Below are 14,851 nucleotides of genomic sequence, written 5' to 3'. Positions count from 1 at the left end.
ATAGTTATAGTCTACTTTACTTAAGCACTTCCCTATACTACTTCCACTCCACCACATTCAAGGGGACATATTGTTGGCTACTCTTTACTCCATTACATCTTTTTGACTGCTATAGTTGGTAGTTATTTTGCAGATAAAGATTTTACATACAAAGCATATCAATTTATCCACCACCACTACAACAACAACATGCCACTCACCTGGTAAACTGCTCCTCCTCCTGAATCAATATACTGACTAGAACGACTTTAAAGTCATTACTACTTCTTGTGTTACGATCTACAAAATAGAACACAGAAGCCAGTTAACCAAGGATTTCCTTTTCACAATACGTGGGGGCTTCTCTTACGAGAAACCTTCTAGACAAATATCTAAAGAGCATTAGTTTCCTAAAGAATACACTGGAGACTGGCAGTAGTTGTACACCAAGTGCATACTCCACTGTGACGGTGTCATGTTGAAGCCACTTAACAAAACGAACAAATAACAACAATAACAACACAAATAGAGTTTAGCATATATTTCTGACTAACATCACATTAACATGTTCAAAATTCAACTTTATGCGTGTAAGAACGCTATTTTTTTTTACCGCAGTGCAAATTGGGTACGCAAGACTGGTCTGAAAATCCTCCAATCGGAAGCACGTTGGGGGGTGGGACTTTTCTTGCCTCAGCCAACCAAACGGTGGATCTTCATTTCTTTTGCCTTTCATCCTAATAACAATACATCAATGAAACATCAGTTTTATGTGTATTTTGCAACATGTTTCTAGGCTGTGTTGGAAGACCCTTTCAGATCCTTTACTGAAGTAAAAGTAGAAATACCATAATCTAAAATACTTCATCACAAGTATTCAAAATGTTACTTAAGTACATAAGTATTATGATCAAAATGTATTAAAAGTATCAAACGTAAAAGAAGTCAATATGCAGAATGTCTTCTCTCGCAGTGATTACTGTAGAATATTATACTAATTTTATCACTTAGTAAGAGCTGTTTAATGTTGTGTAATGTAGAGCCAAGTGTAGATAATTTGTATACTTCTGGGTAGTAAAGTATTGCATATAATATGCTTTTTTAAATGTATAAAAATAACTAGTTACTAAAAGTGTCAAATAAATGTAGTGGAATCAAAAGTACAATATTTCCCTCTGAAATGTAGTGTAATATAAATATAACGTAGCATAAAATGAATATATTCAAGTGAAGTACAAGTATGTCCAAATTGTACATTACTTGAGTAAAAGTACTTAAATTATATTCCATCACAGGCATTTGGTGTATATAGCTAGGCTAAAGGGTGCCAACAACATTTACTTGTATGCTATTGTATCATTGTTTACCACACAACGGATGATATGCACAATGCGCCATGATATGATAAGAACCATAGACTGTATAATATTAATACAGTCTATGATAAGAACCCGTATAGTACGTTTTTGCGTCTGGACCATACGATGACTGAATTGGTATAGCCCATGGGACTCCCTGTAACAGATTAATCCATGTGTGGGAACCATAGACTGTATAATATTCATTTTGAATATACAGTCTATGGTGGGGACGCTTTACACACAGCACTTGAACGCAGCATGACATATTGCTCTTCCCCTTCCTCAAATTGGGAGAGGCGTTTACGGCATGGATGATGGGCGTGCCGCCATAAACCAATGAAGTTGACAGAGAGGAGGGGTTAACTTTTCCATGTTCATAAATACTCTGAGCTACTCTCTCACGTCCGCTCTCTTATCCCAAGAAGGTACCTCCCGGTGGACTGTCGGAACCGTTTTAACCCTCAGCAAACGTCCCCTTAAAAACCCGCAATCATGAGCAGGAAATTCTTCGTAGGTGGAAACTGGAAGTTGAACGGCGACAAGAAAAGCCTGGGGGAGCTCATACAGACCCTGAACGGAGCCAAGGTGGACCCCAATGTCGGTATGTGTGTTTTGACAACCGTTACAAAAATCTCCTTTAAAACATGTACAATTGTTGCCACTTGTTTTCTAATTATCATGGCCCCAATTTCAGTTAGCTTAACTTGTTTGTGTGTCGTTTCCTCATTTTTATGTCACTGAACGAAGAGTCAAAATGGCTCGGCCATTCATTAAATCAATGACCCCATCATAGATATACGCCGTAAGCATCACAGACTTCCATCTCCTTCATTTAATCCCCTCATAAACTAATATTCAGTGATAGCTCTGTAGTTTCCCGTTTTTAACCAAGCGTACGCTTAGCCCCGCTCGGATGGGATTTTCAGTAATGTCGGTGGTGGTGGGTGTGCGTTTGCAGCGGCACGTAGTCCAGCAGCCGATCTGCCTCTGCTCTGCTGTGAGAGTGCAGGGTGCATTCAAGTGAGGCTGCTCGTTAATGATGTCGCTCATCTTTCATCAGCAAACTGAGGAATACAGTAGCCTATTGTAAGCTTCCCTCGCCGTTACTTGCTGAAGCAGTTTACATGAGGAGTTGTTGGACAGTTAAGTATTAAACAACTCCGACCAGAAGGCCACAGACAACAATTAGTAGTTAGTTTGTGTCGTCTACGATTTTTACCAGCATGACCTGAAAGCAGCAGTAGACATTTGCCCTGTTGCTGTCTGCTTCCTGCAGACAGCCTGCTGCAGCTGTTTAATCAGAACATTGCTCAGTTTTTTCGTTCAGTGCATGCTACATATATACTGTCTATGCATGCTACTCTGTTGGAAGTGAACACAAGCAGGGAGACGTTGAATGTGTCTAGGCCTGTTTCCGCTGTCACCAAGCCAGTTGTGCTCCTCCTCCTAAGTTGGTGTTATGCAACTGTAATGGTGTGTGCTGTAGACCAGCCACAGGAGCAAACTGTCACTGTTCTGACTACCAGAGTTCAGATAACCTTGGACCCTGTTCTATTAATCAATCCACCCCCTTACACCACCAGAGTGTAATTCAAGCAGACTTTTTCTCACTGGTCTCTCTGCCTCAAAGCTTTAAAGTCAAAGTTCAGCTGTTTCCTCCCCAGACTGATTTTCTTCCCATGTTGGATATTTAAACTCTGGTTCTTTTATCTGACCCTTTTGAACTCCGTCTCATGACTTTTCTCTGACCTCTGCAGAATGTGGCCACATAAGCGACCTTTAGGAGGCTGAACTCAGACCTTTAATGCAGAGATGCCTGACCATGGCCATGGAGAAATGACCTTTTACTAAACCAGTGATAACAGGTTTAATATAGACTCTGGTAACCCCAAGATATAGTTACAGGCTGTACTGCTGTTGAATCATGTTTGCACATGAGGGCAAACTATTTGTGTTTCTGCTTAGTTCAATATGTATCAGTTTTAAAAAAGTTGCACAGTAGATGGTTTCATAATACAATATGTCGGTATGTATTAGTCTTGTTTGTTTTAATTTAAGTGCTGCTGCAACAAGCCTTACTGATGTGAAGAAGCCTTTAACAGCACAGTCCTTTTTTTTGTTTTTAATTTTGGTGGTGGTTGACCCTTTTTGTTTGCATTTGCATTTTTTCAAACATCCCATTTTAAAAGACTGCTCTGAATTTGTCTCTTTAATCCCCATGGTGTTTCAATACTGTGGGAAGAAGTGCATATATAGTCTTGTACTTGGCAGCAGGTTGGGGGGGGGGGTGTCTAGTGGTTATACAGGCTGCCCTTTTAACTGACTTAACTGTGTTCAAGCCCATATTTTGGCACACTGTTGACATTGAAGTGTCTTTAAGCAAGGCCTGGAATCCCCTTCTCTTTTCTATGAGCAGTGATCTTTTAACATCCCAAACTGTTGTCACATCTGGAAATTGGTCTATGTATTGATTTTATTTTTTTTCCTCTGTGTTTATAGAGGTGGTGTGCGGTGCTCCTTCAATCTACCTGGACTTTGTCAGGTCCAAGCTGGATGCTAAGTTTGGCGTTGCTGCTCAGAACTGCTACAAAGTTGCCAAGGGTGCCTTCACTGGGGAGATCAGGTACGTCATGTGTCCATCAGAGGAAAATAACCAGGCTTTGAGCTAATAAAGATGGATAGATAACCTCCTCATAAACTTCATTCAAAATGCTTTGGGTTATGTGGTTAGATCGCAAATATAGAATATTGTTTTAAAAACTGTATTTAAATGGAGCAGATTTGATTATTTTGTGTAAATTGTATAATTATCTGTGTTTAGCCCTGCGATGATAAAGGACTGCGGAGTGAACTGGGTTATCCTGGGACACTCTGAGAGGCGCCACGTCTTCGGAGAGAGTGATGAGGTAATTCTTTTATTTTGCTCCTGCTTTATCGTTCCCTGTAATGATGCTAAAAGTGTAAATGGGAAGAATTGCATCCTTTTCCATGAGTAGGATGCACACAAAAAACACACCATGCTTGTGTGTGTTGTTAGCTCATTGGTCAGAAGACCGCCCACGCTCTGGAGAGTGGTCTCGGTGTCATCGCCTGCATCGGCGAGAAGCTGGATGAGAGAGAGGGCGGCATCACCGAGAAGGTCGTCTTTGCTCAGACTAAGTTCATCGCAGGTAAAGGTTCCGTGACGATCTCAACGTAGAGTTTTATATGCACAGGAAAGTCTAAATGTTGTAGCTCACATTCCAGGGAAGGTTTATGCAAGCTAGAGTGTGGTGGAAATTTAGAAAAGTTGCGAAATAGAAATTCAATCTTATCACACGTCCCTTTCACAGACAACGTAAAGGACTGGAGCAAGGTTGTGCTTGCTTATGAGCCTGTATGGGCAATTGGCACCGGCAAGACTGCTTCCCCACAGCAGGTAAATATACGTAACCACTGAAAATGATTACTGCAATCTCTTCCCATAAGTCGTCATAATGTGTCGGTTTCCTGTATGATATCTCAGGCTCAGGAAGTTCACGATAAACTGAGGCAGTGGCTGAAAACCAACGTGTCTGAGGCTGTAGCCAACTCTGTGAGGATCATCTATGGAGGTCAGTCGGTGTGACGAGATGGTGCTTATCTTTGCAATTTCATTTTGATTTTCCCACATTAACCTCTTCTCATAATTCTGTTCTTCATCTCAGGCTCTGTGACTGGTGCTACCTGCAAAGAGCTTGGCTCCCAGAAGGATGTCGACGGTTTCCTCGTCGGTGGAGCCTCCCTTAAGCCAGAGTTTGTCGAAATCATCAACGCCAAGGTATAAAAACCTGGGCAACTGCAATGTGACCACGTCCAGATCAGAGGCCAGCTCCGTTCAGACGATCCAGTTCCATCACCCCCTCACTCTCAACACTTAGTCCTCTTCCCCTTTTTTATTTAAAAGTATTTGTGTAATGATGTCATTCCCTCCTTTTTTCTTTTTTTTTTTTTGTTGGTATATTTGTCATGAAGAAAAGGGACAGGTTGACACATGCACAGTACCGCACTGAAAAGAGTTCTGTGTGCATAATAACTTTACACCAAGTGCTCAAGCTAGAAATACTTGACAATTATTAAACCTTGAGGTGGACGGGCCAGTCCTCGCCTTTACTTTGAAAAGTTTGCCAACTTTTCTTTTGGGTGAACAGTGTCACAGCTTTTTGTCAATCGGATGTATTTGTCTCTTTAATATCGATGTCTCTTTTGTGTAATTATGATGGTTCGTGGCTTTTACCTCCCTGTAGACGTGCATGATCCACTCTCTCATTGGCTCTTTGCCAAGAGGGAAGCGTCCATTACATGTTAATCATATTGTGTCATGGCCGATGGTTAGAAGGGTAGGAAGGCTGTAAGGAAACACAATAAACCGTTTAGAAACTGTTTAAGTGTATTGTCTTGTTTTTACTTTTTTCTTGATTAAGTTTATCTCTTGACCTTCCATAGTGGTGCCTATAGGGATGCCTACTTGTGCTTCTATACCAATAGGTTTCATAACCTGCTGTGTTCATATACAGACGATACTACAGTATACAGTAGTATTCTCAGGATGGCGGGGAAAGAGTATCTTGTTGCAGAAGTGACCTCCCTTCTGTGACAATGCCATGCAGGGAAGCATTAGACTGCTATTTTTACACACAGCAGTGAAAGACTCATGTATTGGGGGATGAAATTGTAGCTTTGCCAACTTACAAACTGAAACTAATGTCCATTAGAGTGTAAAATAAAGCACACTAAACCTTTTGGTCCCCACATCTTGTGTTCGTTTTAACAAGGCTTTATTCCCCCATCAGGTCTCTTAGGTCTAAATAGTGCTCTCAGATTTTAGCCTGGTTGTGTTATTTTTATTTTTATTTTAAACTAACTTCCAACACTACAGTATATTTCTCACTCCCTGATTCACACAACACTTTAATTATACTGGACAACTGCTGCACTGACTGCAGAAACTGTCTTGGAGCTCAGGTTGAGGTCAACATCTCAAACACAATCACAATCTGCATGTCTATCTTAAGCAAACACTTAGTTTTGACCAAATATTTGCCAATCCCAGTGTCTTTGTCTTCTTCTATAATCTCAGTGTTGAAACTGCCACAGGACTGCACCACCTCCAGTGACCACAATGCTGTAAGTATGTACAGGAGACAAAATAACAAGAGTGCTTGTAGAATATGATGTAATTCAATGCAATAGCTTATGATATAGTACGTAGTAAATATTTAGATAGTACCACAAATACTTGGAACAGACACAATCCAGACACCAACAGATTTCAAAGCATTTTGCCATTTAGCCAGTACTCCTGTAATGAAATATTACCCTGCTGCAGGTTTATGATTATTTGATTAAACCCCACTTTTGTTAAGAATACACACAATGTAAATATTTTTCAAATTGAAATCGATTTTGGACCTGGCCCCCTCTACAGAATAAGAAAATGCAGGAGCCACTTTTTGGTGCTTACCATTTAAGTTTTTTTATTTGTGCTTTTCATGGCGCATACTGCCAAACAAATTGGTAATACAATTACATTGACATATATATAATTAATACAATTACCACCAAGTAATTGCCCCCCCCTCCCCCCCACTGTGTTTGCACCCCGGTCCAGCAGGGGGCGGTAGTGTCTCACATTGAACACTTTGAGTGGCTCAGTCTCATGTCCGTGTTTACAGGCGAAGCGTGACGTTCAGGGACTCGCCAAAAAACGTCACCTAGTGCAGCTGAAAACTACATTTTTTTTGTATTTCTAAACGTCCAAAATGCAGTCACTGAAAGCGTTTCTCATTGAGAGACTGACCGCAGCCGCGGAGGAGATATTTGGAGCTGTTGAAAAGACAATCGCCGAGTACAAAGAGGAGGTTTCTCGTTCAAAAGATTTAGAAATCAGCCGTCTCAGGATGCAGCTGAAGCTTCTCAAGTCAGGTTGGTTTGAATGGAAGCTGAGTGCATCCAAACCTATAATGCAGCCTTGCGTTATTTTGTAGATACATTGCGTGATTGTGGTGTTATCATTTGTCTTTTACCTAGAGCCTCGGTTGGATATGTGCCACGGAGCCCAGCTGCAGCAGCTCACCCATCATCACCACCACCACCATCCTCCTCCTCTTCCTCAGCAGCAGCAGCAGCAGCAGCATCAGTCAGTCCCTGCAGTGGAGCCTCCTAAGTCCCAGCACTGTGAGGAGGATGGGGGCAGCAGCATGGAGCAGGAGGAGCAGGAGGAGCCCTCACAGGTGAAGAAGGAGCAGCAGCTGAAGAGCCACAGGGATTTCTGGATGGGTCATGATGCAGAGCAGCTCGAAAGCCTTGATTCAGACATCAAAGACTTCATCTTGTCTCCTTCCAGCCTTAAAAGCAGCCTGCAGGACCCCACCTTGCCCTTCCACCCCTACCACAACAACCACGGCGAGGAGAGCAAAGACAAAGGCTACTGCTGCTCTGTTTGTGAAAAGCGTTTCAGTAACTGCTCCCACCTCGCAGCTCATATCAGGACACACACAGGAGAGAGGCCTTACATATGTGAACTATGCAGAAAGGCTTTCATCACAACGAGCGCTCTGAACAGACACCAGACGATCCACACTGAAGGGAAACACTTTGTCTGTAATTATTGTAGTAAATCCTTCAAATGGATGGAGTCTCTTGGCAGGCACATACGAAGTGTGCATAAGAGAGAGAATATATGACTCATTGAAAATACACTAATGTCCAATAGATTATTCATGTTGTTACTGTGTAGTCATCTATGATATAAGTATAAAACACCCAAACAAAGAATGTAGTGTCTTTTTTCTGTTTACTCGTAAATGATGTTGTGCATGGACCTCATTTAGCCTTGTAAGACAGTAAATGATGTGCAAATGAATTGTAAAAAGACATTCACAGACATACCTTTTTATAAATACATTATGGTAAATGTATTCTTACAAAATAAATATGTAAATACTCTTTGTTTGGTATTGTTTAAAGTATTCTGCTTTCTGCTGCAGGAACATAAGATAAGGGGAAGTTGCACAGTACTCCAGTAGGTGGCAGTAATGGCATTTCATTCACAATTTCACATCAATCTACAGTATCTGGCAGTGTTCAGACTCCAGTGTCTAATGTACTGAGCATGTACTTCTTTTCTGGGAACTGTACCCTCAGTCAGTAGCCTTCTTACAGTCAAACTATTCATTCAGAGATAAGCCCTTATTCCCAGTGGTGGAAAGCAACTAAGTACATTTAAAATGTTGATGTACTTGTACTTAACTTGAGTGTTTCCATTTTCTGCTACTTTAGACTTCTACTCCACTACATTTATGTGAAAGCTATAGTTACTATTTACTTTACATATTCACATTATTAACACTAAATATAATCAACAAACAATTGATGATGTATTGTTATATATTAAGTTACCCTGCAGTTTTTAAAGTAGTTAAAACTAGCTCCACCTTAACCAGCTGCAATAATAAAGTGATGCTTTCAAATTAATTATAATTCCAAAATATAATTTGCTTTGGTTTCAGGGTCTTGGTGTTGTGCATGCTGGCTCACCATCATGGCTCATTGGAACGCTCGAGCCATTGGTAATGTTATTAGTAACACCTGGGATTTTCCTACTGTGACAAGTCAAATGTCTGCCAGAAAAAGGCCCATGCACATCCAACTTTATAGCAAAAATTTGGGAAAGCCCTTAGCTGTTGTGACATAAAGAGTGTATAAAATGAGGATAGGCTACTTTTCTGAGTGTGTTGTGGAAGAACTTGACTGACCTCAACTCCATCCAACACATTTGGGATGAACTGGAACGCCGACTGTCTGCCAGGTCTTATCACCGAACATCAGTATCCAACTTCACTAATGCTCTTGTGGCTGAATGGCAGCAAATTCCTGCGACCAGGTTCCAAAAGTGTTGCGGAAAGTCTTTCTTTTTTAGGAGAGAGGATGCTTGTATAGCAGCATATCAAAGCCCATGGTTTTGGGATCAGATCTTTAGGGGTCTAATTTTCAGGTTTATTTAGCAAAAGCTATAAACTTGGGATGTTGCTCTGGCTCACCTCACACAAGAAACACACAGTCAGTCCACTTCCTTCCTCAGGGTGAAATTAGACAGGACGTCCCCCCGCTGCCCTCTCTATTCGCTGTCATTATGAAGCCATTAGTTATATTCAGGGGTGAAATTGAGATTCGTAATGCGGGGAGCTGTGATTCACAGAGTGCGTATGTACATATGCAGCAGCAGCGGTAGAGTTCAATGTTTTGTATTATGAATAGTAGATACAGTATTAAAGTTTAGGTTAATAAATACAGAGTTCATTGTGGTTCGATGAGCCAATACAGAAACTCAAACGGTCTTTTTCAGTTCATACATTCTTTTTTCATGTCTTACAGTGTTGTAGAACATCTTGTTGAACTGGATTATTATTTCAGGGTGCACTCACTCATTGGAGAGAGATTTTTCTGAGAGCTCTCATGTACATCCAGGCACTCTGTGCAGTAAACCACTTACTACAAGTGTGCAGAGTAGCCAATTCAAATTATGACACAATATCTCTTTGAAATTGAAAATCTGGATTAAAATAACGATGAATTATGTGCTGCAGGGCGCTGCTCCAAATAATGAAGTGTTGCTCCAAGCATAGATTTCACCCCTGGTATATGGAGAAGTTATAGGACAACACTTACAGGTGTGTCCAGATAACCTTATTGTTTCATTTTTGTTTCATCTTCTCTGCGGTTTGGTCGACTGTTTCAGAAAATGACAGAAATAGGTTTTACACTGAATCTCCAAAAAGAGCAGTGTGCTTCCCATTAACTCTGTGGCCTAAAGGGTTCCCTCACTCATTGCTCTCTTTAAATGGATACCAAACGTTTTAGGTATCGGAGAAGTATTTTATTTTTTTAACCTTTATTTATTCAGGGAAGGTTCACTGAGAGGCAGCCTCTCTGGTTGCAAGAACGCCCTGATCACATTCACACAGTTCCACATTCATACCTGGAAGCTTCCCAGTACAACCACAGTCTGATCTTCTGGCCACTGAGCAGCTCCACTGGAGCGGTCGGGGGTTAAGGGCCTTGCTCAAGGGCACCTCAGTGGTGGTAATGAGGGAGGGACAAGCGCTGCTCTTTCACTTTCCCCCACCCAGATTGTATCCTGTCGGTCTGGGGATTGAACCGACAACCTCCCGGTCAAAGCTTCTCTAAACTTTAGGTCACCACTGCACCTATTTACTGAAAACATCCTACCATCGTTTGAAAAAAAATGGCTTGAATTAGTGGTTTCCTTTGTCATTTTGTTTGACGGGTCTCATTTGATCATCATTATTCCATCACCCGCCATGACTGGTATCAACAAACCTGCGTGAATGATTAAAACATCCCGTGGTTTTGTCACCGCAGAGTTTAATGCAACATTAATTTCAAATCTTGACCTTGTGATAGTTTGAATCCTCTAACTACTACTGTGCACTTTGGACCCATTGTAAATAGATACTGTATATCAGCATCAAAAGCCTTCTTTAGATGTGCTGCTGTCATCCTCAGCTCAAATCCAGCAGCAAGCCATGCAATCAAAGTATGCGTTCAATTTCCTAAAATTTTCATGTCGGATATTTCATCCATTCTTTTTCTAATTATGGAAGATGTTGTTGCACAACAACACATCTCACTACATACACCCATCCATTTCTACACCTTTTACATATTCAATGTCATGGAGGGCTGGAGCCTCAGTCTCCCAGCATATATTGGGTGGTGGGCAGATAATAGAAATATGAAGTTAAAAAGGATAAAAAGTATTATGTTGGAAAAACTAGCCTAGCCGAAAACTTGCAAGGGAAAAAAAATAGGGCAAATTAATTCAAAGTGGGATCTTCCACACAGGATAGATGAGTATGACACTGATACCGTGACTACCTTTGCAACTGTCATTACCTCCTTTTGTCAAACATTTGTTTTGTGTAGGTAAATATGTAGCCAGGATCCTCATACACCTATTGTTTTCAAGCTGGTTCCTCGACCCAAAGGACCACCGGTTTCCGTTTTGTTAATCAAATCATGGACTGTTTTAAATGTGGGATTCCAGATAATAATAATATTAAAAATATTAAAAGCTATCAATTTTCAGGCCTAAGCAGACCAGTTTTGATCTTGTAGCTGGTTGCTGAGATGGTGAGAATGCAGCGAGCTCCACCTCCCTGGTGTGTGGTGGAAGGAGGCAGAGAGCTCTGGCCACCCACATGACCCTGTGGGATCATCTTCTTTAGGGTAGAGTGGAGTGAGCAACAGGTCAGAAGAGATTGATTGCACGGGTGAGAGGAGGTGAAAAAGGCAACAGACTGTTCTTAGCCAGCACTTGGGCCACTTTGCAGGTTGTCTGTTGGTGAGACGTTGCTCAAGCAGATGTTTCATTGACCAAAGTGAGTATCCCTCCATGGCATGGGAAAACGTTCTGCATCTAATTGAACGAGATAAGCAGAGGAGCGGCAATAAAAAGTAAAATTACAACAGAAAAATTGGAGATGACAGTCTAAAGTCCTGACAGGAGTGTTATGGCAAAAAAAAGAACCACAAGAGAAGCAGAGTATCAGCCACAGTCAGCACTGAGGCAGTGGACAGGCGCAATAAAGTGCTAGTTGTGGTCATTAGATGACCTTTATGGGAGTATGACAGCTCCATCAGGAGGAGAAAGATGGTTGTGGAGCAAATACGATAGCTAGAAGATGCAGCAAAATTTCTTAAAAGTGTCCCCTTTCGGGCAAAACAGAGCTTGAATGAAAAGTGAAAGTACAGAAAGGAAGATATTTTTGCTGGAAGGAGCTGTGGGACAGGGTCTAAAACAAAAGAATCCCTGTTTGTGGAAAGTACACTGTGCAAGCATCAAATCCCAAAATTGGATCTATGACAGCAGATAACATTTGGAAATTGGTGTCAAATGTTTTGAACTTGAATGCTTTCTTTGGATAATGGCACAGTGGAGAGTGAGATCCCATCGTATGTAGAACCATTCTGTTTTGTATGTATGCATGCTCGATCGTATTTGACTGAAAGGCATCAAAGAGTTGATGTTAACTGCACTCTATCTGAGGCAAGAGAAATGGGGTGCCACAGGGTAGTGTCCTGGGTCCATTGTTGTTTCTCTTGTATATCAACGATATGAAATCTGTTTGCAATTGTAATCTTTTTCTCTATGCGGATGATTCAGCCTTGGTGTTCTCCAATAAGGACATAAAAGTTATTTAGAATCATTTAAGTGATGAGTTACAAAATATAAGTGAATGGCTGATAGAGAATAAACTGTCTTTGCATTTGGGGAAAACTGAATCTATTTTATTTGGTTCTAAAATAAGGTTGAGTAGGACTCCTGAGCTTAAAATTTCTTTGGGTGGTATCCAGATTGAAGCAAACAATTGTGTTAAATATTTGGGCTGTGATTTAGACACTTCTGTGAGTGGAGAAAGTATGAGTCAAAAGGTTGTCAAAAAAGTGAACCAAAGAATAAAATTCCTGGCTCGTAAGGCTCAGTTTCTAAATAAAGAAACTTTAAAAATGTTGGCAAATGCTTTAATTCAGCCACACTTCGATTATGCCTGTACTACATGGTACAGTAGCACACCCAAGAGGATAAAAGTTCAACTTCAAACGGCACAGAATAAATTAGTCAGGTTGATTTTAAATCTCAACTATAGAGAACATATTGGCTCTTCTGAACTTAAGAAATTAAAATGGCTGACAGTTGAAAACAGGGTGAGACAGTTGAAACTAAGATTAACAAGAAAGATTTTGTATAAGAATGAGCCAAGGTATTTTAAAGATTATTTTAAGCTTATTAAAAAACTCTCATAGCTACTCAACGAGAGGTAGTGCCACAGACATAGTTCCGTGTAGATTTAAGACCTGTTCTGGGCAAAATACGTTTTTGTACATGGCGGCAATGGAATGGAACAAACTCACAGTTGAGATTAAGTTAAGCCAGTCAGATCATTGTTTTAATCGAGCATGTGGTGAATGGTTGTTAAATGCTAATTAGATTCAATCTATTATGTAGTCTTAAATGAATATTTACTATTACAGTGTATATATTTGTATTTATTTTGTATTTGGATGTGGTTGAGTGTACATAAGGTACCTTTTAGTCATCTGTAGCTTGCCTGGACATCTTTGTCAGACTATAACGAGGACCACAATGGAAATAAGTTTGTAACTTTCTTGTGTTATCCTCGACAATTCTGATAAATGTACAATGTCACTGTGTTGGCATCTTGTTATGCATTTATTTCTGTTACTGTCTAATTAATCAATCAATCAATCAGTCTTCCAACAGTGTGCTACAAATGTGAGGGTGTGTGGGTTTCGTTCTTACTTTTATTTCACTCACACACATTGATTTGGAACAACTTGTTTATTTGAATGTTCAAGCAAAGGAGTATATATTATTTGAGGAACATTTTAGAATTTATGAGGCTTGCATGACTTTGGCATCACCTAGTTAAGCAATTGAAACACTGTATTACAAAAGAAGGGTGTTGTTCTGTGGCCTTGTTTGTTTAATCCACACCCATATTGGTATCACATGTAGAATCAAAAGTGCTGGCGAATCATTTGTAGTTTTTGCAGTCCTATTGCTACCAGATTGGAGTCTGTCACAAGTGACACTACAATTAATTACAGATAATTTCATAAACCACAGGGATGCACTCAGAAGTCCTGTTATTTAAAACTGACCTGCCATTGTGCATTAACCTGATGCACTAAACTATTCATATGTGGTACTAAAAGTAGGTCAATATAAAAGAATAAGAATTATTTGAAAATCTTTGTCCTAGACTTGCAAACAAGAACTGCTAATAATGTTTTTTTTTTTTTTTTTTTTTTTTTTACATCCAATCCATAATACTAGACCTATATGAAATTCAGTGTTCAAATGTCTTTCATCTTTCTCATCCATCCTGAGAGAGGACTGATGAAGTGCTAAGAATATCCCCCAGATGTGATGTCACCAGAGGGGAAAATCAGATTTGTCCTGCTAGAGGACTTTACATTATGTTGACACACTTATTCAAGGTGACTTTTAATGACACAAAACCTACATACCAACTCACAAGCATGTCCTGTACAGTATATATACAAATGTATATATATATATATATATATATATGCTGGCTGTTACAGATAAGACTATCAATCAATGTCACATAATTATGAGGAGCTTTTATTGCATAAATAAAGAAAAGGGATGCAGTCTTTAGGCATGTGGAGAACCATGTAAGACTATTTAAATGGACAGAGTGCATCATGATGACTGAATATGAATATTGTGAAGTTTGTTTAGCCAGATCTACATGTCCCACGAAACTGCGAGCCAGCAATGATTCTGTCTTGCAACATGAAGGCCGTATTCAGTGATCCGTGTCGGTTTGAAGGAGATTCCTCCAGCCGGACACGGTGAGAACACACACAGCCCAGAGCATTCAGCAGTAAATCACACTCTCACAGCTCCTCCTTTTCAT

General features: G+C 40.3%; 2 protein-coding genes and 1 non-coding gene across 3 annotated transcripts; 2 read left to right on the top strand and 1 right to left on the bottom strand.

Annotated features, from left to right (window-relative positions):
• Positions 1 to 334: 334 nt before the first annotated feature.
• LOC120563208 lies at positions 335 to 391 on the bottom strand. The gene has a single exon (XR_005639925.1). It is a non-coding gene; the product is annotated as a U7 small nuclear RNA (small nuclear RNA).
• Positions 392 to 1,726: 1,335 nt separating this feature from the next.
• Positions 1,727 to 5,741, top strand: tpi1b (triosephosphate isomerase 1b). The gene is made up of 7 exons (XM_039807089.1): positions 1,727 to 1,941; positions 3,840 to 3,963; positions 4,162 to 4,246; positions 4,378 to 4,510; positions 4,673 to 4,758; positions 4,846 to 4,933; positions 5,027 to 5,741. Exons 1-7 carry the CDS (start codon positions 1,833 to 1,835, stop codon positions 5,143 to 5,145), a joined length of 744 nt encoding a protein of 247 aa, XP_039663023.1. The 5' UTR covers positions 1,727 to 1,832; the 3' UTR covers positions 5,146 to 5,741.
• Positions 5,742 to 7,004: 1,263 nt separating this feature from the next.
• Positions 7,005 to 8,306, top strand: LOC120561701 (zinc finger protein 391-like). Its single transcript, XM_039804896.1, has 2 exons — positions 7,005 to 7,283; positions 7,389 to 8,306. The coding sequence occupies exons 1-2, from the start codon at positions 7,121 to 7,123 to the stop codon at positions 8,042 to 8,044; spliced, it is 819 nt and encodes a 272-aa protein (XP_039660830.1). The 5' UTR covers positions 7,005 to 7,120; the 3' UTR covers positions 8,045 to 8,306.
• The last annotated feature ends 6,545 nt before the right edge of the window (positions 8,307 to 14,851 follow it).

Source organism: Perca fluviatilis, chromosome 7, assembly GCF_010015445.1.
Source record: "Perca fluviatilis chromosome 7, GENO_Pfluv_1.0, whole genome shotgun sequence".
Taxonomy (NCBI): domain Eukaryota; kingdom Metazoa; phylum Chordata; class Actinopteri; order Perciformes; family Percidae; genus Perca; species Perca fluviatilis.
This window is presented reverse-complemented; position numbering and strand designations above follow the sequence as displayed.

Excerpts from the sequence above, each read along its gene's own strand:
- tpi1b (XM_039807089.1), top strand. The coding sequence starts at position 1,833 with ATGAGCAGGAAATTCTTCGTAGGTGGAAACTGGAAGTTGAACGGCGAC. Across the intron at positions 1,942-3,839 it reads CAAGGTGGACCCCAATGTCG|AGGTGGTGTGCGGTGCTCCT; the intron begins GTATGTGTGTTT and ends CTGTGTTTATAG. Across the intron at positions 4,511-4,672 it reads TCAGACTAAGTTCATCGCAG|ACAACGTAAAGGACTGGAGC; the intron begins GTAAAGGTTCCG and ends TCCCTTTCACAG.
- LOC120561701 (XM_039804896.1), top strand. The coding sequence starts at position 7,121 with ATGCAGTCACTGAAAGCGTTTCTCATTGAGAGACTGACCGCAGCCGCG. Across the intron at positions 7,284-7,388 it reads GCTGAAGCTTCTCAAGTCAG|AGCCTCGGTTGGATATGTGC; the intron begins GTTGGTTTGAAT and ends TCTTTTACCTAG.